Below are 21016 nucleotides of genomic sequence, written 5' to 3'. Positions count from 1 at the left end.
CATTCTGATTGGCTAACCTCTGTGGCCAGATGGAGCCATCACACTTGGGTGGTTGATTATAGATATGGGTGAGGTACAACAACCTGCTCTGCCTCAGAGTGCTTTGCTCTGCCTCGTCAAGCTCTGCCTTGCCATGCTCCAGATCTGCTTTGCTGCATAACTAGAGGACCTATGCAAACACAACTCTTATCCCAGCATTCCTTTCAAGTTCTTAAGAGTATCTGCCCTCTGAGCTGGTATCCATCAGAAGCCTGTGAACATGCATGAACAATCACAAACACACTGATTCCCTAGGCCCTATCAGCCTTCTCTAGTGTTGAATCTCTCTGTATGATGTGACCAGAGAATGTTCCAATTTTTCCTTCTCTCTCTTTTCTCAGAAGAATCCTTGGCATTAAACCCTCTGATGATCAGGAGCTGTTATCCATAAGAGAGCAGTTATAAAAATTTCAAAATATATGAGGTTTTCTTTTTGCACTCCCCCTTTCAGGGTGGTGTTGTGGAGGACCTAGAGGCCCAAATGCAGGCTTATCTATTCCTTGCCCTGCCTGGACATGTCTCTCTGTCTGCACCAGGGGTGAACGAGCACAGAGGGGCAGAAACAGAGCAGGGCCATGAAGTCTGTTGTCCAGGACACCTGATTGTGTAAGCCCTCACACACCCAGCTTGCGCCTGCCTAGTGCTAGACCCACATGATTCCTATATTTGGAGTCCAGGCCTGCAGCTTTTGCCTAGTATGGTAAGGTTTGGCTGACTGCCAACCTGATTGGTCATTCCAGTGGCCAATGAGACCATTAACTCTCGGCCCAAAGTTAATCAATAGGGGTAGACAGTCTCATGTGCAGCCTGCCCCACATTGCCTGATTGCCTGCCTGCATACTTCCTTGCAGCACTCACCTATGCCTGCCTTCATATGATTGCCTGGTGTGTGCCATTGCCACAGGCTGCCAGGAGCAGACCCTTGTCTGCATTCGATCGGCCTGAGGAGCCAGCGTTAGACCTGTGCTCAGGCTGCACTGAATCCTGCCTCTGCACCTGGAGATCCTGCCTACGAATTCCTTGGACAGAGCATCCAGAAGGATCCAGCAGCATAAGGTCAGAGACTGCCAGTCCAGCCTCGAAGTCCACAGGCAGAGACCCTGGAGAATTGGACATTCGTATAGGCTGTGGCGTGGCCCTGGAGGGTGGTTGTTGATTAATCAGAATTCTGAGTAAATACTTGAATGCCTCTGTAGAATCATAGAATCATAGAATCGTAGAATCAACCAGGTTGGAAGAGACCTATGTGGTGGAGGGTTGCACAGGCCTCAAAACGACTGTGTTTACTGGCCTGTTGCCAAGCCCTCATTGGACAGAATTGTGGCCCAAGGACCATCAATCGTGGAGTCAAAAGCCCATGGCACCAGCCACCTTCCCAGCCACCGTTCCCAGCTGTGGGAGAATTTCTCCTGCAGCAGGGCATGAACTGTAAACATGAGACCTTGTTATGGGAAAAGGTCCTTGAGCTGGAAGGCACTGTGAGAAATCCCCGCACATCTGCTGGGGGCTGACCCTGCCAGCCCCCTGGGGTGGAACCACAGGTTGTTTTGATAAGGAATAACCTATCTGTGCCTTACACATCACTTTGAGCCAATCTGTATTGTCCACTTGTGCCAGCCCCACTCTGGCTGGGTACACCTCCTCTGAGTACTATATAAGACACTGCATTACCCCAATAAATTCACACACACACACACACTGATCGCACTGCACCGATGCACAGAAGCTATGGAGTCGACTCGTCAGTGCCCCGATCCACCAGCCTCCGGACGCCAGCACCCAGCTTGGCCCATACCCGTGGAAGCTCAGACAGCGCGCCCCAACAACCCCTGAATTGTTCCAATCCACGATATTTGGGACCTTCAAAACTGACTCCGACCAGTGAGTAACTGAGAAACTCGATCTAAGCCAGAATAATCTCTCAATAGCCTACCAGTGGCACTTTCATGCCACAGACTCTCTTCCTAAATCCTTTCAAACCTTTCCTAATTTCCCAATTTGTTGTGCATAGACATTCTGTAATATAATCTCACAACCGCATACAGAGAACTTGTGTGGGGTAGTTGTAAATAAGTTTGGGGAAGGGGAATTCCTGGTGTATATAATATTAAATTGTTTAAACCCTTTAAAAATTCAGCCTCATGTTTCATCCCCCCAAAACCCAGACAAAGTCCTCCGCAACAACCTCCGAGATCATCCAGTCCAACCTAGCACCCAGCCCTATCCAGTCAACCAGACCATGGCACTAAGTGCCTCAGCCAGGCTTTGCTTGAACACCTCCAGGGACGGTGCCTCCACCACCTCCATGGGCAGCCCATTCCAATGCCAATCACTCTCTCTGTGAAGAACTTCCTCCTAACATCCAGCCTAGACCTCCCTTGGCACAGCTTGAGACTGTGTCCCCTTGTTCTATTGGTGGTTGCCTGGGAGAAGAGGCCACCTCCCACCTGGCTACAATGTCCCTCCAGGTAGTTGTAGACAGCAATGAGGTCACCCCTGAGCCTCCTGCCATAAAGCAGAAAACAGCTTTCAGCTCACCCTTGCTGGGCAAATAGTAAATAGACCCCAAGTGGCATTAAGCCGTGGGGAAAGCTATCTCTGTTCACAGTTTGAATGTTTGCTGGTTGTTATAATAGTTAATGTTTGATGTATTCCCATAATGTCTTCATAACCATGCAGAACAAATATTAATATTAAAGTTCAGTGGTTGGGAGTGGGGAGAGATGAAATATTGATAGCTATAGACATCTATCAATAGATATATTGTTATAAATATCCTCTCTCATTCATTAATTTCTCCTCTCCGCCACCATCAGCGTAGGCGGCAGAATGCCCCTCTGTGACACTCTTCCACATGCAAGGAGGAATAGGGCAGGGAAAGGCAGGTGAACCCAAGCTCCACCATTGAGATAGGCACGGAGCATGCCTCAGTTTCCCTACATACACCGTGGAGGCAATGCTATTGCCACACAGGCTGTTGGCAAAAAGCCTCTGGAGGCCAACACCCAGAGGGATTCATGAGCAGGGAGCAGGAGCTGTGGGACGCCTGCTTTGCTGATCATTCTCATCCTGAGGTAGGTGTCTACAGTAGCTCCTGTGACTCACAGTGCCAAGAAGGGCCAAAGGGTTCCAGACAACACCTCAGGGGCCACGGAGTTTGCCTTGGGATGGGATGTGGGGCAGATGCCACCTCCAAGGCTGCAGCTCTTCACGTCCCTGTGGCCAGCCTGGCCCCAGCTCCTTGGGTGGCTTTTCTCCTCAGTGCTGATCTGTGTTTTCCAAGCCACAGCAGATGTCTGGCTGCTGCTCCCCTCCCATTCTCAGAAAGGGACATGGAAAATGTAAATGTTGCCTTTGCTGTGGCTCCAGCTTCCCTTGGCCTCTCGGCAGCACCAGGGCCCTTAGCAGGAAGCCACGGCTGCGAGGTACACTGCAAGTGGGGGTGCTGCTGGACGAGAAGCTCAACATGAGCCAGCAGTGTGCACTTGCAGCCTGGAGGGCCAACCAGATCCTGGGCTGCATTAGGAGAAGTGTGGCCAGCAGGTCGAGGGGAGTGATTCTGTCCTGGAGTCCTGTACCCCTAAATTCCTCTCCTGCCGTGACTTCGGGGGGAAAGGGGAAAAGCCTCCTGGTTTCCCCCCCCCTCGCCTGCCCTGCAGCCATGAAGGGGGGGAGGACTGCCCCATGAAGGGGGCGACTGCCCCGTGAGTTCCCGCTCTGGAGCCAGGCTGGGATTGGCCGTGCACTTTCGCGCCTAAGGTGTGGTAACTCTGCCCTTTGTCTAGCGAAGGTTATAACTATTGGGGGTCTTCCCGCCTTTGAGGTTCCTGCTTTGGATTTTGCCCGTGCCTGGACGTATGTGTCTGCCTGAGCTCACACACTCCCCTGTGCCTGGACTGCAGAGAGACCAAGCATTCGCCTTACTGTTAGGCACACCTTTGTGTGCCTAACGACCCTTAACGACCCTTAACGACTCCTGCAGCCGCTGGAAAGGAAGAGAAGGACAGACCGCACGAGCCAGCTTGAGTGAGTTATTTGGCTTAGCTTAATTTAGTAAGAAACCGCTATTAATTAATAGCTGAGGCCTTTTCCAACTTCTGACTTCCAATATAGTCAGATTATTGATGGTATCCTTGTAGATTTAATTCTCATGCAACTGAACCTGTTTATCAAACAAAATTAATCTTTGTATATATAGTTGTGGGGGCGGGTTTTTGGGAAAATAAAAAATATCTATTTTTGATAAATTCTCGACTCGGCCACGTATCAGTTCCTGCCCTCTGCAACATTATGGCACAGTGTATGCAAGGTAGTTCAATCATAGAATTTCTACATGAAAAGGGATGCCTAATCACAGGTCTTGATTTAATTTGGGCTCAGCAAAATTGTAAAAATCCCGAGAAAATCCTGGAGAAATTAGCTGAGTGCTCAGACCCTGTGATTCCTGAGTCTCCAACGGAGCATTTCTCTGTTGTTCTGGGGTCAGTCGTGACCCAGACTCTGGCCGAATTTGAAAACTATGAAAAAATAATTCAGGCCTTGGAAAAGGATTTATTAGCAGAAAAAGCTAAGAGCCAAAATACCTGGGAGAACATGCTGGCGCAGACAAAGAGCCTGACCGTGGCACTGACTGCCCGGATGAAAGAAAGGCTTGTAACGCCTGCAGACACTACCTCTTCGGTCTCCGTGTCTGAATTTGAATGGAGTGATTCGCGGGAATCGGGGAGAAAGGCAGAGAATGCCCCGAGGGGCTCTTCGGGGGAGAGGAGTTCCCCGAAACCAGGCACAAAAGACTCTGCAAGAGACTCAGAGAATTCCTCTGCACATGCCTCGGTGCGGCAGAAAGCCTCAAAGCCACGCAGAAAGCGCAGGGCCCGACCGGACTCCCCCGTGGCTAGCGGCGAAGAGAGCTCCGGTGAGGAGGGCGCCATGGTGCACAAGCACGTGCTGCCTGTAATAAGGACTGAGTCCGTGAAGGGCAGAAAAGGCACTGCAGGGACCACCGTGATCAAAAAGCAGTTCACAGACGCACAGCTCAGTGACTTACAAGTCAAATATGCGAGAGATCCTGGGGACTCAATAGCTGACTATGTGTATTGAGTGTCCCGAGCTGGTGGGGACCGGCTCCTTCTAGACTCGCAGGAAGCGGCTGGAGACTGGGGGGACGATGTGCTCCTGACACATGAACCCGAGGGGACACACAACTCACCGCCCAGATAGCTTACTGGGCAAGCAGCGTCCACCCAGCCTACCGGGGGGAGCCAACGGAACTGAGGGTCACCAGCTCCTCTGAGCTCATCACTGCTCTCCGCAGACTTGCCTGTGTCCAGGCTATCTATGATAAGGGACATTACGATTGCCCATTTTATGTCCCTGTGGACCCGGAGAGACTGCACCCTATTATGAAGGGTTTGCCAGCAACTCTGCAAATCCAAATAATGAGGAATGTTGAGAAAATTGAACGTGTGATTGCAAAAAATGCAGAAAACGATGCTAAAGGGCGTGTAATGACTTGGGCTGAACTGTTAACTGACTTGAATGCCCATGGGCTGCAGTTTGGGTTTGGGTCTCCTGAAGGAAAAGGGGCTGGGGAGAGACAGTCTCGTGCTTCTCCCCCAGAAAATCCCAGGACTCCGCGCAGGCAGGTCCGGCCAGTGCAGGACTGCCCCCCCAGGGGGACGGGTCTTGCAGGTATCTCCCCGAGGGGAAGGGGCAGAGACCAACAGAGTGACTGGAGACCCAGAGAAAAGAACAGCTGGTATAGACAAGCCCTGACTTTAGGGGTACCAAAGACGGTCTTAAAGCAGCTGGCAGATTGGCAGCTGAAGGATTTAGTGCAGTGTCTCCAGAGATCAGCTACGAAATCCAGAGGTAGCCGCCAGAAGCCCAGGGCCAGCGGCAGCGGCACGCCCAGCGGTGGCTCCGGGAGTGGCACACCCAGAAGTGGCAGCCCCCCCGCGACTGTTTCAGCTGCTTCTCCGGGCAGGAAGGTTAACTCTTCCTTGCCTTCCCAGCAGGAGTCAAAAAACTAAATGAGGCAGTGACTGCGTCAGGCCTCTGTCACCGCTTTGTAAACATCTGTCAATGGTCTGACAACGACGAACCCTTTATCCTAATCCCGACTGGACCCAGTAGAAGGGCCATAAAATTCCTAACTGACACAGGTGCTCAATTTAGTGTTTTAAACTTAGAATTGGCAAAGAGCCTGGGGATGCAGCCATCCCGTAAAAGAATAAGAATACAAGGTGTTACAGGGGCACCTGATAGCTGCTACCTAGCTAAAACAAGGGTGTGGCTCCCAGGGGACAAACGCAGCACCTTGGTGGAAGTTGCCTTAAGCCTCTACCCGGGGAATATATTGGGTTTTGATGTGCTGGCTGGCAAGAGGTGGCATCTTCCAAACGGCTCTCTTTGGAGCTTCGGTGCCTACGGGGTGGAGTCAAGGAAGGTGAGAACAGCCCATGTAAACACCTTGCAGTTGGCTCCAGCGTTACCTCAAGCTGGCATCACCTATGCATCTCAATACCCTTTACCTGCAACAGCCAGGCAAGGCATCTCTGAGGTGATTGCTGACTTGGAGAGGAGACATAATCTGTAGGACTCACTCTCCATACAATTCCCCTGTCTGGCCCGTTAAAAAACCGGATGGATGCTGGAGACTAACAATAGATTATAGGAAGCTGAATGCTAATATTCCTCCCCTTGCAGCAGCAGTGCCTAGCCTAACCTCAGTGGTCACAGCCATTCAGGCTGCATCCCACTCGTGGATGGCTGCCCTGGACATCCGGGATATGTTTTTCATGATTCCCCTGAGAGAGGAGGATAAGCCTCAGTTTGCTTTTACCTGGCAGGGGATTCAGTACACCTTTAATCGTTTACCCCAGGGGTACAAGCACTCTCCTACCATTGCCCACAATGCACTGGCAGTGCTTCTGGACACTATCAAGGTCCCAGAAGGCATTGTCATTTATCAATATATAGATGACATATTAGTGGGTGGGGACAACAAAGACCAGGTGGGCTCCGTAGCAAAAGCCATCTGGGAACTGCTGACCCAGAATGGGTTAGACATCCCCTCTGCCAAGTGCCAAGGCCCAGGACAGGAAATCAAATTCCTTGGTGCCTGGTGGATAGCAGGAGCAGTGGCAGTGCCTGCTGACACCCTGGAGGAAATTGAAAAGGGCCAAACTCCCGGGAACAAAAAGGAACTGCAGAAGTTATGGGGAACCCTTGGATATTGGAGGAAGCATATTCCCGGCTTCTCGGTGATTGCCAGGCCACTGTATGATCTGCTGAAAAAGCACAGGGCCTGGGATTGGACAGCAAAACACAGTGAGAGCCTTAAAACCCTTAAGGACGAGTTAAAGGCCTACCAGAAACTGGGCCCATTACACCCACAGGACCCCTTAAGGGCAGAATGGGGCTTCTCTGAACATGCTTCCTATTGTGGAATCTATCAGAAGGGACCTAAAGGCCCCACTAGAGCCCTGTTGTTTTCCTCTACAGCATTCAAGGACACAGAGAAGAGGTATTCTGAATGGGAAAAGGGGCTCCTTTCCCTTACAAGGGCTGTTAAGGAGGCAGAGAAGCTTCGCACCACACAGGATATTGTGGTGCAAGGACCTTTCCTCCTGCTTAAACCAATTCTCAAGGGATCCACTCCACCAGAGGGGGTAGCCCAAAAATCCACTGTAAGGAAGTGGTATGCCTACTTAGAGGGAATTGCCCAGCTCATGCCTCTAAGAGAGGGCCTGGCCAAGGTGTCCAAACTCCAGCAACCAGTAAATCCAGACACAACTTTACTGGGACAGCCCTATAAGCCATCTCCAATAGATGTAGCTCCAGAGATAACCACAGTCTCTGAGGGAGTGTGGTTCACAGATGCCTCTTCCCAGAGGGTGGGCTCACAGTGGCACTACAAAGCAGCAGCTTTAGAAATCAGTACAGGCAGGACTGTTACTGAGGAGGGTGAAGGCAGTGCTCAAGTGGGTGAACTGCGGTCCCTCATGTTAGCTGTAGAAAATGGTGCCAAAGCCATCTACACAGACTCCTATGCCACCTTTAAGGGAGCTACGGAGTGGATTTGCGAATGGGAGGCAAATCAATGGGAGATTGGCAGCACCAAGGTTTGGAGAGCTGGAGATTGGCAGAGACCGCTGGAGATAGGCCGGTCGAGACCTATCAAGGTGGGGTGGGTCAAAGGGCACTCTAAGAAGGAAACCCCTGCTGCAAAATGGAAGCAGCAGGCTGACTACCTGGCACGTATCCATGTAGTGGGCAGAGGGGAAAAGGATTGGGAGAGATTAGCTGAATGGTTGCACCTTAAAAGGGGACATTCAGGCAAAGCTGATCTCTACTATGAGTGCAGGTCTCGGGGATGGCCAGTCTCACTCTCAACATGTGAGACCATTGTTTCAGCCTGTCCACAATGCCAGATAAGGCTGAAGGCCAACCACCCAAACCTTGCACCAGCCCAGCATATCCGCCAGGACAAAAGTCTCTGGAACACCTGGCAGGTGGATTATGTGGGACCCCTCAAGCCATCACATGGAATAAAATACATACTGGTTGGTGTAGAAGTGGTCTCTGGTCTAACCATGGCCACTGCCACCAGTGCAGCCTCGGGAGCTCAAACCGTTGAGACTCTCAAACACTGGTTCGGCATCTTGCCAATGCCTGAGTGCATCCAGAGCGACAATGGATTGCACTTCACTGCAACCTCAGTGCAAGACTGGGCACGTAGTGAAGGGGTGAAATGGGTGTTTCATACCCCGTATTACCCCCAGGCAAATGGCATTGTCGAGAGGGCAAATGGCCTGATAAAAAGACATGCAAATGTGTCTAAGGGTGGCTGGGACTCGGGTTTGGCCCAAGCAGTCTTTACAGTCAATAAGCATTGGGGAAGCTATGGAAGCCCCAAGATTAAGGCCTTCTGCCCAGCTGAGCCTGTAGTGGACAGAGACCTTGTGCCAGGGGGAATTAAGGATAAATCCTTGTCCCAGATGCAAGTGGGCCAACCTGTGCTTGTCAGGCTACCCTCTATAGGGGTGGTGCCAATGACACTGGGTAAACCCAGAGGCTTATATGCCTGGGAAGCCCTAGATACAAATGGAAAAGGCCACCGGATCAGTGCACGGTGGATCGTCCCCAATTATTAATTGTCAAGCCTGGCCTTTATAGGCCGAGGCAGGTTTTGTCTCCTTACAGGTTAAGGTCGAGGCAGAGGACCAGTTCCTGACCACCTAACCAGCACCTGGGAAAGGGAGAACCAGCTACACGAGAGATGGAGTCATATCACCGGGGTGGCCAGTGGATGATGGCATCAGGACCCACGGACTGTGACCTCCAGCCATGGACTCAGAGCACCTAAGGCTCTGCCATGAACTTGGTTGCTCTACCAGGAACAGAGCAATCTTCAAATTGACTGTGTAGCTTTGTTAATACTGTTTGGGCTATTGTTAAGCCTTGTTAAGTATTGTTAAATATTGTTGGGGCAATTAATGTGTTATATATATTGTTAATGTTGGAAAAGGCTAAGCTATATATATATATTAATAGGTTACTAAATTGAAGGGGGATCACCTATCACTCAAGTTCTAGACAAAGATGCTCATTACCACCGGAGTGGGATGTCCTGGAGTCCTGTACCCCTAAATTCCTCTCCTGCCCGGACTTCGAGGGGAAAGGGGAAAAGCCGCCTGGTTTCCCTCCCCCCTCGCCTGCCCTGCAGCCGTGAAAGGGGGGAGGACTGCCCCGTGAGTTCCCGCTCTGGAGCCAGGCTGGGATTGGCCGTGCGCTTTCGCGCCTAAGGTGTGGTAACTCTGCCCTTTGTCTAGCGAAGGTTATAACTATTGGGGGTCTTCCCGCCTTTGGGGTCCCTGCTTTGGAGTTTGCCTGTGCCTGGACGTATGTGTCTGCCTGAGCTCACACACTCCCCTGTGCCTGGACTGCAGAGAGACCTTCAAGGATTTGCTTTCCTATTGACACCTTTGTGTGCCTAACGACCCTTAACAACCTCTTAACGATTCACCTGCAGCTGCTGGTAAAGAAGAGGAAGACAGACCGCAGGAGTCAGCCTGAGTGAGTTATTTGGCTTGGCTTAATTTAGTAAGAAACCGCTATTAATTAATAGCTGAGGCCTTTTCCAACTTCTGACTTCCAAAACAGTCAGATTATTGACGGTGTCCTTGTAGTTTAATTCTCAAGCGACTGAATCTGCTTATTAAACTAAATTAATCTTTGTATATATAGTTGTGGGGGTGGGTTTTTGGGAAAATAAAAAATAACTATTTTTGATAAATTCCTGACTCGGCCATGAATTAATTCCTGCTCTCCACAACACCAGGTGTGGAGTCGAGCGACTTGACTCTTAAAGTGACAGACTTGCATTTTCGTATCTTGCTACCTATGAGTATTGACATCAACTAATTGTATCAGAATTTCTAGGAGGGTCTTATTTTCCCTTCTGTGCTGATTCTGACTCTGCTGTGGTACCACACTGCTTGACTTTTCTTTGCCTTCTCTCCTATTTCCTTCATGTCCTAGACCTTTAAGCTGCTAAGATAATGTAGTTAAGGCTAAGAGTTTATAATATGACGATTATGGGATTTTTTTGATATGGGGATATCATGGGATGTTCTGGTTTTGGGTTTTTTCTGTATATCTGGATAGCATTGGGATTAAAAAAAAAAGAGGGGGAAAAAGGGGGTAGAAAGACAAGGAAGCAGGTATAAAGAAATTCTGCAGACAAGATCAATGGGTTTGTTAGCCTAGGCACTCAATATGTTTGTGCTTGTTTCTGTATTTGTTTGTGCTTGATCACTTGCATTTGTCTCTGTATTTGTTTGTGCTTGATCACTTATATTCACAAGCATTAAGATGGAGACCAGCTTGAGTATGATTAGCCTGTCCTTTTCTTAACAGTGAGCAGAAATCCAGCTCAGATGGCAGAGTTATGGCAAGATCTTGAAAGGAGTACTGAAATGATGGCTATGTGTATGGATTATAAGGTTTGGATCATGGTTAACCAATTTGGGTATTTTCATGAGTTTCAGTGATTGTGGTTTGATGGAATAGATTCAGTTTAGCTTCTTTTTGTAAAGGCCAAAGCCCACTCAAATTGGCATGAGATGGCAATGTGACTTTTGTCTCTTGCAAGGGCCCTGCAAGGGATAAAAAACACTGCCCTAAATTCTTAAAGCAAATGAAGAACTGCGGGAAAAGGCCTAATAGGATAACCTGAATGCAACATCTAGGGCATATCTTTGTACTGTATTTAGAGGTTTGTAGTTCTTAAAGCACAATGGACCGAGGTAACTCATAGCTAAGGAGTGTGATGAGAACATCAAGATCTCTGAGAATTGTGAAGTGAATCCAGAACAATGTGAGTCTGAGGGGAAATATTGGACAGCTGATACATCTGCGACACTAAACGCTCCTTTCACTGCCTTAAGAATGACTGTAAAGATGATGTAGAACTATGGTCCTCTGCAGCACAAGTATTTGCCTCATCTATTGCACCAGGAATAGCAGCTGCACAGGCTGTAAAGCAGCTAGAGAAACTAGCCTGTTGGTCAACCATACAAGCTAATGTTACCACCGATATCCTGAATCAGTTATTATATGATCAGAGTAGTCTTAAGCACAATTTGCTTCAAAATAGAGCTGCTATTGAGTTTCTTTTGCTTGCTCAGGGGCATGACTGTGAGGACTTGGAAGGAATGTGTTGCTTCAACTTGTCAGATCATAGCGAGTCAATTCACAAGAAGTTGGCATGGTTAAAGGAACATACTCCAGAAAGTGTAAGGGATGATAATCCATTTGGTGGATGGTTAAGATCTCTGTTTGGAAATTTATCACCTTGGTTGATAGGCTTAATGGAGGAGGCCCTGAGGATTTTTGGGTATGTTGGTTTTGGTGTCAGTGGTATTGGGAAGAGTTTTGCTTGTGTTATGAAAGGAGTTCATGAAGTGACATCCAAGGTCTGGATTGCACAAAAAGGAAAAGGGGGAATTTGTTGGGCACTGGCTGGAAAATGGGGGGCACAAGCCCCTAGAAGTGTGTACCATCAAGCCTTGGATGTGAGCTCTGAGTATTGAAGCACAGCAAAACCACAGTGCTGTGTGTGAAGAATTTGTCCTTCAGCCTTCTGATAAACAGCATCTGTGGGGCTGTGAGCAAAGCAGGAGGGAATTGGGAGGAATATGCAAATTGCAATGCTTAGGTGCACTAAAAATGCTTTTGCAGTAACTGTAGTTAGGGAAGATTCTGCATATTCAAATGGTTAGATGCACCTAAATGCTAAGGAAAAGCATCACTTGGATGCTGTGTGTGGTTCACACTTCTCACCCTAACTGAAAGTATCTGCTTTGTCACTTGGAGCCTGATGCTCTCAATAAGGAATGGGAGCTTGGATAGCTTAGCTCATATTGGGCTGTCTCCAGTTCCCATCCCCTCCTGTGCTGGGACCTGTGACTGGCAGGATGGAAATGTCTCTGCCAGCAGGAACAGTGCCTGGGGACCAGGGGCTCTCGTGGCCCTGCAGCTTGACCCTGAGCCTGCTGTCCCCACATGTGTCCCTTTCCCACCACCAGGTCTTTGTGCTCTGCTGCTCCCAGGCAGCTCAGGCAGGCACCCAGCTCCACCGCCCACCCCGCAGGCAGACAGCAGCAGCTCTGGGCCAATCTTTCAAAGCCTTTTAATCAGAACCAGTGTGGAGGCATCAGAGAGGGGAAGGAAAAGCAGAAGCATTGTCCTGCTGCTTCTGCTGCTCCTGGCAGTAGCAAACGGTTCCTGGTGCCTGTGTCTCACCCAGGTGCACAGAGCTCTCCTCCTTCAGGTCTCTCTTAGCCTCATGGTAGGGATGGGCTCTGCTGGCTGAGGGCTCAGGGAGCTGTGCTGTCGCCCCCATGTGTCCTCAGGGGGATGTGCAGCAGGCAGCTCTTCAGCATCATCATAGCCTGTGCTCTCCAGGGACAGGGCCCACGCATCTGCTCCAGGCCCCTCAGCACTGCTCTGTGAGCACAGGTTTGCCCCTGCAAGCAGCAAGACAGCAACTGGACATTAGCCAAAGTGGTGTCCCTCTTGTGGGCATCAAATTTCTCCCTTTCTCCTTTCAGTTCTAAGGCTTTCAGCTCCCTCTCCCACATCCAGATCTCAATGAGGAACCTGGAGCCTCTTTCCCCATGGGCTCTCAGCCTGGCAATGATTCCCCCTGGAACCAGGGGTGGCTCCCCAGGAACCAGCAGCAATCTCTTCCCCTCTCACCTCCAGATGCATCTCTGGGTCCTGCTCCTTCCTCTGGCTCCCTGGGAATTTCCCTGTCTCCCTGTCTAAACACAGGATCCTGTGCAGGGGCAGACATCTCCCTGGCATCATCGTAGCCATCAACTGGGTCACCTCCAGCCAGGACTGAGACATCTGAAAGGAGAGAGCAGCTGGTGACAGCGAGGGGACACATCCTGCTGAGCAGTGGACAGGGGAACCACTGTGGAGGCATCAAAGTGGGGGAGGAAAAGCAGAGACACTGCCTGGATGCTGCTGCTGTTGCTGCTAGGAATGGGAGCCAGTTCCTGGTGTCTGTGTCTCTCCCAGCTGCACAGAGCTCTCCTCCCTCACAGCTGCAGCCAGCCCCATGGCAGGGATGGGCTCTGCTGGCTGAGGGTTCAGGGGGGGCCTGTGCCCTGAGCTGTGCTCTCACCCCCATGTGTCCTCAGGGGCACATGCAGCAGAAAGCTCTTCAGCATCCTCACAGCCTGTGCTATGCATGGACAGGGCCCAGGCACTTGCCCCAGCTGCAGGGCCCTCAGCACTGCTCTGTCAGCACATGTTTGCCCCTGCAAGCAGCAAGGCAGACACTGCACATTGCCCACAAGGATGCCCCTCATGTTCTGGGCATCAACTTTGTTCCAGGTTAAGCCCCTCTGGGGTGAGAGGTGGAGTTAGGAAACCTGAACCCAGGTGTTCCTGGCCCCTCCCGTGGGGAGGACTACCCAGGCCATCCTTGATCCCACTCCCACTTCCTTTCCAAAACCCTACTTGAGAGGCAGATGAGCTTCCTCTTCTCTCTCTGCTTCCTGCCTTCACCTTTGCAACATCTCCCTTGCTGCAGCTGCCTCTGCTAACCACGAGGCCAGCTAAGCACGTGGCCAGCCCAGCTGCCTCCTGAATCCAAGGGGCAATCCAGCTCCAGCTGGAGAATCCACTGCCACCCAGCCTGGGCTTGTGCACACCTTTGTGCCTGCTGCCTTCCTCTCTCCTAGGTCACCCTTTTAGTCATTGCTGAAGTTTTCTCTTCAACTTCCAGATCAATTTTGAGGCTGTTTCTTTGGGTGCTTCATCCCTTTGACTCTTCTACCTCATTTTTCCATATGGGGAGAGGGAGGCATCCTAAATTTTGTTCTGTTGGGCTTTTGGACTCAGGAAGCTTAAACAATAACAAATTTCCTCCCTTCCTCTTAGCAGGTCTGAGGCTTTCAGCTCCCACTATCAAACCCATATCCTGAGGAGGAATCCTGGGACATCTTTCCCCTTGGGCTGCCAGCCTGGTGGTGATTCACCTGGCACCAGGAATGGCACTCCAGGAACCAGCAGCAATCTCTTGCCCTCTCACCTCCAGCCACATCTCTGGGTCCTGATCCTTCCTCTGGCTCCCTGGGCATTTCCCTGGCTCCCTGTCTAAACACAGGCTCCTGCCCAGGGTTAGCAATGTCCCTGGCATCATCATAGCCATCCACTGGGTCACCTCCAGCCAGCACAGAGACATCTGGAAAGAGAGAGGTGCTGCTATCAGATGGAAGACAGATCCTGCTGAGCAGGGGACAGGAGGAAGTGCAGAGATTTGGGGCTCAGGCATTGGTGTTGGCAGCACCAGAAGGCAGCCCTGCCCACGTCCTGCTCAGCTCCTGTGATGACACTCAGGGACACCACTGCTCTTCACCTGCCTGCAGGGAGCAGACACCAACCCCTCCCTGCCCCCCGTTACCTGCTGTTGACTCCAGGCTATCCTCCTCCTCCTCTCTGTCACCAGGCTTGGGCTGCAGCTTGGCCAAAGACCCCTCTGAATAGGAGCCTGTAGAGAGATGCAGGAGGTGTCATGGGAGTGCTCTCTGCTGACCTGGCTTGTGCTCAGTGCTGCTGGGGATGTGGGAGCCACTGAGCCAGGGCTGAGTGAGGAGAAAGGCTCAGGGCTCACCCTGATGCCTGAGGACAAATCCAATCTCAGAGTGGCCTCACAGCTACCCTGAGACAGCCTCTTGCCTCAGCCCTCAGGTGTCACCCAGGCTGCAGGGACAGGCAGAGAGAGGTTGTCCCTGGTTAGGACAGGCAGAAGTGGTGAGGAGGAACCTTCTTTTCCAGGCACAGCTTCTGCCTCCTCTTCCCACTGACCTCACAGTCCTTGCACTGCAGGCACCGTGGGCCAGGGGCATAGAGGAGTCATCTGTAAGTGGAGGGGTGAGGGGAAAGAGCCCTGGAGATGTGTCCCCCAGGATGGACACAGACCCACCTGAGTCACTGAACCTCTCCTGCTTCTCCCATGCTGTGCTGTAGCCAATCTCCTCATACACAGCCTCAAGGAAGGGCTCCCAAGGGGCCTGGGCAGCTGGGGACAGAGCCAGGGTTAGCAGAGGAACAGGCAGGCAGGCTCAGGACCCCATTCTGCTCCTCCAGCTCAGTTGCCCAGGGACAGCCCAGGGCTGCTCTCACAGCAGAGCACTGCTGTAGAGTTCTGCCACCACTGGCACTTCCTCGGTGCTGGCAGTGTCCCCAAGGAGGTGACCTGAGGCAGCAACAGCCTTGCACATTCCCCCCAGGCACAGCCCTTGTGCCCCTCTGGCCCCTGGGTTAGGTCCCTGGTGCTGGGGCAAGCTCCCACCTGTTCTCTGCCCCTGCAGCTGCCCCCTCTCTGCTTCAGGGATCTGCAGAAGCACCTGGGCAGGCAGCAGCACACTCTCTGGTCACTGGTTCTGCCCTTGCCACTCAGTGCCACACCAGAGCACACTTGGCCATTCAGGAGGAATCTTGCCCTGGCACCACGGGGGAAGGACCAACCTCTGTCCCCAGCCCTGGTACTTTGCACTTGTCCAGCCAGGAGGGCCAGGAGCAGGCAGAGAAGGGCTCCCAGGATGATGGAGATGATGACAGGCACTGAGACACTGCTGCTGCTGGTCCGACGGCCCCCAGGGGCACCTGCATGGGCAGCAGCAGAGCAAGGGCAGCAGCAGGCCAAGGACAATGTGTGGCCAGCACACCTCAGTGCTTAACCCACTACACTGTGTGCAGACAACTGCAGGGGTGAGCGAAGGGAAAGCTCTCACCCTAGAGGGGAAGAGACAGCCCTGCCCAGCCCCACACCACTGCCCCAATGCCATCTTTGGAGATTTCACCCCCCAGAAAGGAGCCAATTCCCTCCTGCTGTGGGTCAGAGCCTGGCCCTGGGCAGATGCAGCCCTGGCAGGGAGGAGAGGTTACCTGCTTGGGGAGTTGGTGCTTCTGTGCTGGGTGCATCTGCAGGGGAGGAGGAGGAGAGCTGGGCTGAGAGAGTGCTTGTGCAGGGAGCAGGGAGCCTCCTCTCTGACACTCTGTGTGCAGGTGGGAACAGCCCTGCCACTTGCCAACAGAACTGCCCCCCTGTGGGGCTGCTCAGGGTGCCCAGCACACAGCACAGAGCCCTGCTCCAGGTTGTGCTCAGATGGCACAGGCAATGTAGGGACTGCTCCTGGGGGCTGCAGGGCTCTGCTCACAGAGGCTGGAGAACATCCAGCCAGGCAGCAGCTGCTGCCCACTTGGCACCAGGCTGCCATGGCCTTGCTCTCTCTGGGGCCATGAAGGCACCCAATGGGGAAAATGCTTTCCCAGTTCCTTGCCCCTAGCCCAGAGAGGGCTCCCTGCCCCTCACTCACCTGAGCAGCTCACAGCAGCATCCTCCTTGTGCCGGCAGACACCGCTGTCCCCAGGCCGGGCCCAGCACTCCTGCAGAGATGGCTCTGTGCCCTGGCACTCCACCTGCTCCAGCCAGATGGGGCCTGTCCCCTCCCCAAAGGCAGCCTCCCCCGGGGCAGACAGCACAGGGCCACAGCCCAGCTGCCTGCATGCCACCTGGGCATCCTGCCTGTCCCAGGAGTCGTCGCACACCGTGCCCCAGGAGCCGTGCAGCCAGACCTCCACTCTGCCTGAGCACCTGTGCTGCCCTCCCACGGCACGAATCTTCTCCCTGGCTGGAGAAGGCAGAGCCCTGCCAGGGCAGCAGGAGAGCAGGCAGAGCCCTGCCAGCTGAGAGGGGTGTGCAGAGGAGCAGCTACCTGTGCAGTTCCTGGAGCCTGGGCATGGTGCTGGCAGGTGTGGGGTCACCTCTGGCCGTGTTGCTGCAGAAGGAAATGCTGCAGTGAAAGGGCTGCTGGACAGGGATGGTGCAACAGAGAGTGGGACTGAGTTCGACTCCTGACTCCCCCTGTGCCCTCTGTCATGGCAGTAACTAAATGTGTGTCGCTTAATGGGGCACACAGCAGTGTGGGACCCCTGATTCCCCGAGCACTGAGAGTGTGCTCATGAGTTTTCCTCAAATCCATGTCTAGTCTTTCCTGAGACCTTGCCTGGAGACAACTTTGCCTCTCTCAGGTCGAGGTGGCTGTGTGGGACCCCAGCTAAGACCTATGGGGAAGGTGTAGGGCTCTGAGAGCTGCAGTCCAACCTTTGCTTATAAGCAGGAGAAGGATATGGGACATCAAGGGGCTCTCTTGGCCCTGCCTTTGTGCCTGTATGAACCCAGATGGGAATAGGATGTGGGGGGATGGTGGTGCCCATCTAGCTCAGAATTACCATGGCAGATGATGTGGGTCTCATCTCTCAGGTCTTCACAAGAGTGCAGGTGCCAGGGAGCAGAGGGACACTGCCAGAAGGAGCTGTTTCTCTCCCCACACTGCACTCGATCCAGCCAGGCAGCATCAGACACCCTAGCATAGGGCAGGTTTGTATCCAAGTCCCCTGTATCCCCACAGCCCAGCTCCTTGCATGCCAGTGAGACAGTTCTGGGAGTCATTGAGTTGGAGCAGACATTGCCCCAGGTGCCGTTGTAGAACACCTGCAGGCGCCCGGAGCAGTTGCTGCTCTTCTCCAGCCTCAGGGCCACGAACTCTGGGAGGAAAGGGCTCAGATGAGATCAGGCTGGTCTGGGGCTGTGGGAGCAGGGACACTCCTGCACCTCCCAGGCCCTCAGCCAGACAAAGTCACTGACGACATCACCCCCTTGAAGTGACAGGCAGGGAAAGGGCCATGAAGAACAGGCAACCCTGCACTCCCTGCTGAGCCCTGAGGACAGCTGATCTCATCAGGTTACCCAGTGGCACTGAGGGGACACCTGAGTGCAGTGGCATCCTCAGGCATGGCTTGGGCAGGGGCACAGAGGCATCAGGAAGAGCCTTGTCCATTGCTCTGCCCCTTCCCAGCCTGCCCAGGCACTGTGCTCCCAGCACAGCTCCCAGCACACACCTGAGCAGATGACTCCGGCGTCCTCTTTGTGCCCGCAGTCGTGCTGCCCCCAGGGCCCTGCTGGGCACTCCCAGAGAGCAGCTTCGGCCCCGGAGCAGTTGACCCCATCCAGCCAGATGTGCCCAGAGCCTGCCCCGAAGCCAGCGGAGCCAACCGCCTGCAGCGCCCCTCCGCAGCCCAGCTGCTGGCAAACGACGCTGGCATCGGCCAGGTCCCAGCTGTCATCGCAGACGCTGCCCCAGCTGCCCTGGGAGTAGATCTCCACTCTGCCCTCGCAGCGCCCGCGGCCCCCTGCCAGCCGCACCTGCCGGCTCCCTGCAGCAGGAAGAAGCCCCAGCTGCTGTCAGGGGCTGCTGCCCAGCCAGCACACAGCCTGGGGGCCCTGGCACTGCCACTCACCACTGCAAGAGACCCCCACATCCTCTGCAATGCCTGCTGCCAGCACGCTCTGGGGCAGGGAGGTGTTGCAGAGCTGCAGGCTGGCCTCACGCCCTGCACACCGCACCCCTCGCAGCCCCACGGGGCCCTGCCCTCTCTCAGCCTTGGGCAGGGTGTAGGCTGCCTCTGCCTCTCCGCACCGCAGCTGCCGGCACACCACGCTGGCCTCCTGCAGGTGCCACTGCTCTGCCAGGACCCTGCCCCACGTCCCACGCCGCAAGATTTCCACTCGTCCATCGCAGCGGCTCCCTCCACCCACCAGCCGCAGGGAACCGGAGCCAGCTGGGCCTGGGGAGAGCAGCCCTGCAGCAGCCCTTGGGGGCACCCAGGAGCCAGCAGCCTGTGCCACATCTCCACGCTCTGGCACCACTGCAGGCCCTTGGAGCTCTCCTGCTCTGCCTCAGGCAAGGACAGACTGCAGCTCTGCCAGCATTTGGCCAGCGCTCACCTGAGCAAATGACAGCAGCATCCTGCTCATGGGAGCATAGAGAGGCCCCCAGGCTGCTCACGGGGCACTGGCCCAGCTGGGCTTCAGTGCCAGCACAGTGGAAGGAGTCTCTCCAGACAGGGCCTGTGCCTCTCCCAAAATGGCCTCCTCCAGGAACGGACTCAGCAAAGCCACAGTTGAGGTGACGACAGAGAACGTGGGCATCCAGCAGGTCCCAGCGCCAGTCACAGAGGGTGCCCCACGTCCCCTGCACTTGGACCTCCACTCTCCCCTCACAGCCTCTGCTGCCATTCGCCAGCCTGAACCCTGTGAACTCTAGGACAGAGAAAGATGCAAAGAGTGCCTTGGTTCTCTTGCACTCTCCAGAGCTGCAGGCCAGGCCAGAGGGGCTGCAGGCAACCTCATCCCCACTCCTGCCCTCACACCCAGCCCAGCACAGGCCCTGCTGACCCTCCCCACCTCACTCTTGCTGTCCAGTGCCAAAACCCTGAGTCCTTACTTGTGCAGGTGACTCCAACAGCATCTGCATGGCTGCAGGGCTGGGTCCTGGGGGATCCCCTGGGGCAGGATATAAGAAAAGATTCATTCCCCACACACTGCAGCTCTCTGTCCCACATGGCACCAGCCCAATCTCCAAACTGAGCTGCCCCATGCACAGACAGGGCTGTGCCACACTGCAGCTCCCTGCAGACCACGTTGGCAGCTCTCAGATCAAAGTCTGAGGCGCAGACAGGTTTCCACTCCTTCCCATCATCGATCTCCACACGTCCTGAGCAGGGACTGTCCCCTCCGACCAGCTGGACAAAGCCTGGAGGAACCAAAGCCCCCTGTGAATTCCCAGAGCTCTCAGGCACTGAGATGCTCACATCCCATCTCACAGCCAAGGAGACCACAAGCAGAAGCACACAGGCACCCCAGCAGCTCCCAGTGGGTCTTTAAGGCAATAGTAAACCTGGACCCCTCCTACCCATGGATAACCACACCTATTAGAAGTGCCGAGGAATAGAATCCTCATCCATGACCAAGGTGCACTGCCAGGCGGACACATTCCTATCACTGGGTGGTCAGAGGGCAAGAAGGCAGGCAGAGGAGTCTCCAGTACAAGGACAGGCAGCAAGGACAGGCAGCAAGTGCTGCTCAGTCCCTAATGGTGCAGGGCAGCCAGGGGCTGCACCAGAGAGCACAGCCTGAGCATCAGCTCAGCAGTGACTGAATAGGGTCATATCCCTGTGGGCTGGCTCCCAGGGAGTGCCCCAGGAAGAGGGATGATGTGGCCATGGACCACCCTACTCTTCTGCCTGAGTCCTGTGAGTGTCTCCTCTTAGTAGCCACTCTGCTTTGGGGACTCATTTCTATCAGGGGACAAGGCAAATGTCCCAGGAGATCTTGAGCCCATCCCTGGGCTGTGGGTGCCCATCGGAGCTGCCCTTGGTGCCTCTGGCATAGACAGATCCAGTCCTTGGTACTGCCAGATAGTTGCTGTGTGAACAGGAGATAAAACTGACTGCAGGACTAAGTGGGCATTCATCTCCCAGCCCCTGGTGCTGACCAAGGCTGGGCTAAGCCACACTGGGGGTCAGGCAGTGCCACTTCCCACCAGGCATT

The 21016-nt window shown here is 53.7% G+C and overlaps 1 protein-coding gene across 1 annotated transcript in view; it reads right to left on the bottom strand.

The window, feature by feature from the left end:
* LOC135192826 (scavenger receptor cysteine-rich type 1 protein M130-like) overlaps positions 1-20382 on the bottom strand; it is a 35827-nt gene extending 15445 nt beyond the window's left edge. The window contains exons 1-7 of the mRNA XM_064176202.1: positions 20379-20382; positions 20087-20219; positions 19911-19969; positions 19412-19726; positions 18925-19245; positions 18526-18840; positions 17857-18171 (exon numbers count right to left, since the gene is read on the bottom strand). Of these exons, the coding sequence (XP_064032272.1) occupies positions 17857-18171; positions 18526-18840; positions 18925-19245; positions 19412-19726; positions 19911-19969; positions 20087-20219; positions 20379-20382 (1462 nt within the window). The remainder of the gene's footprint in view (positions 1-17856; positions 18172-18525; positions 18841-18924; positions 19246-19411; positions 19727-19910; positions 19970-20086; positions 20220-20378) is intronic.
* Between the last annotated feature and the right edge of the window lie 634 nt (positions 20383-21016).

Source organism: Pogoniulus pusillus, chromosome 44 (assembly GCF_015220805.1).
Source record: "Pogoniulus pusillus isolate bPogPus1 chromosome 44, bPogPus1.pri, whole genome shotgun sequence".
In the NCBI taxonomy this organism is placed as follows: Eukaryota; Metazoa; Chordata; class Aves; order Piciformes; family Lybiidae; genus Pogoniulus; species Pogoniulus pusillus.
The sequence above is the reverse complement of the archived record's forward strand: the minus strand, read 5'-3'. Positions and strand labels throughout refer to the sequence as shown.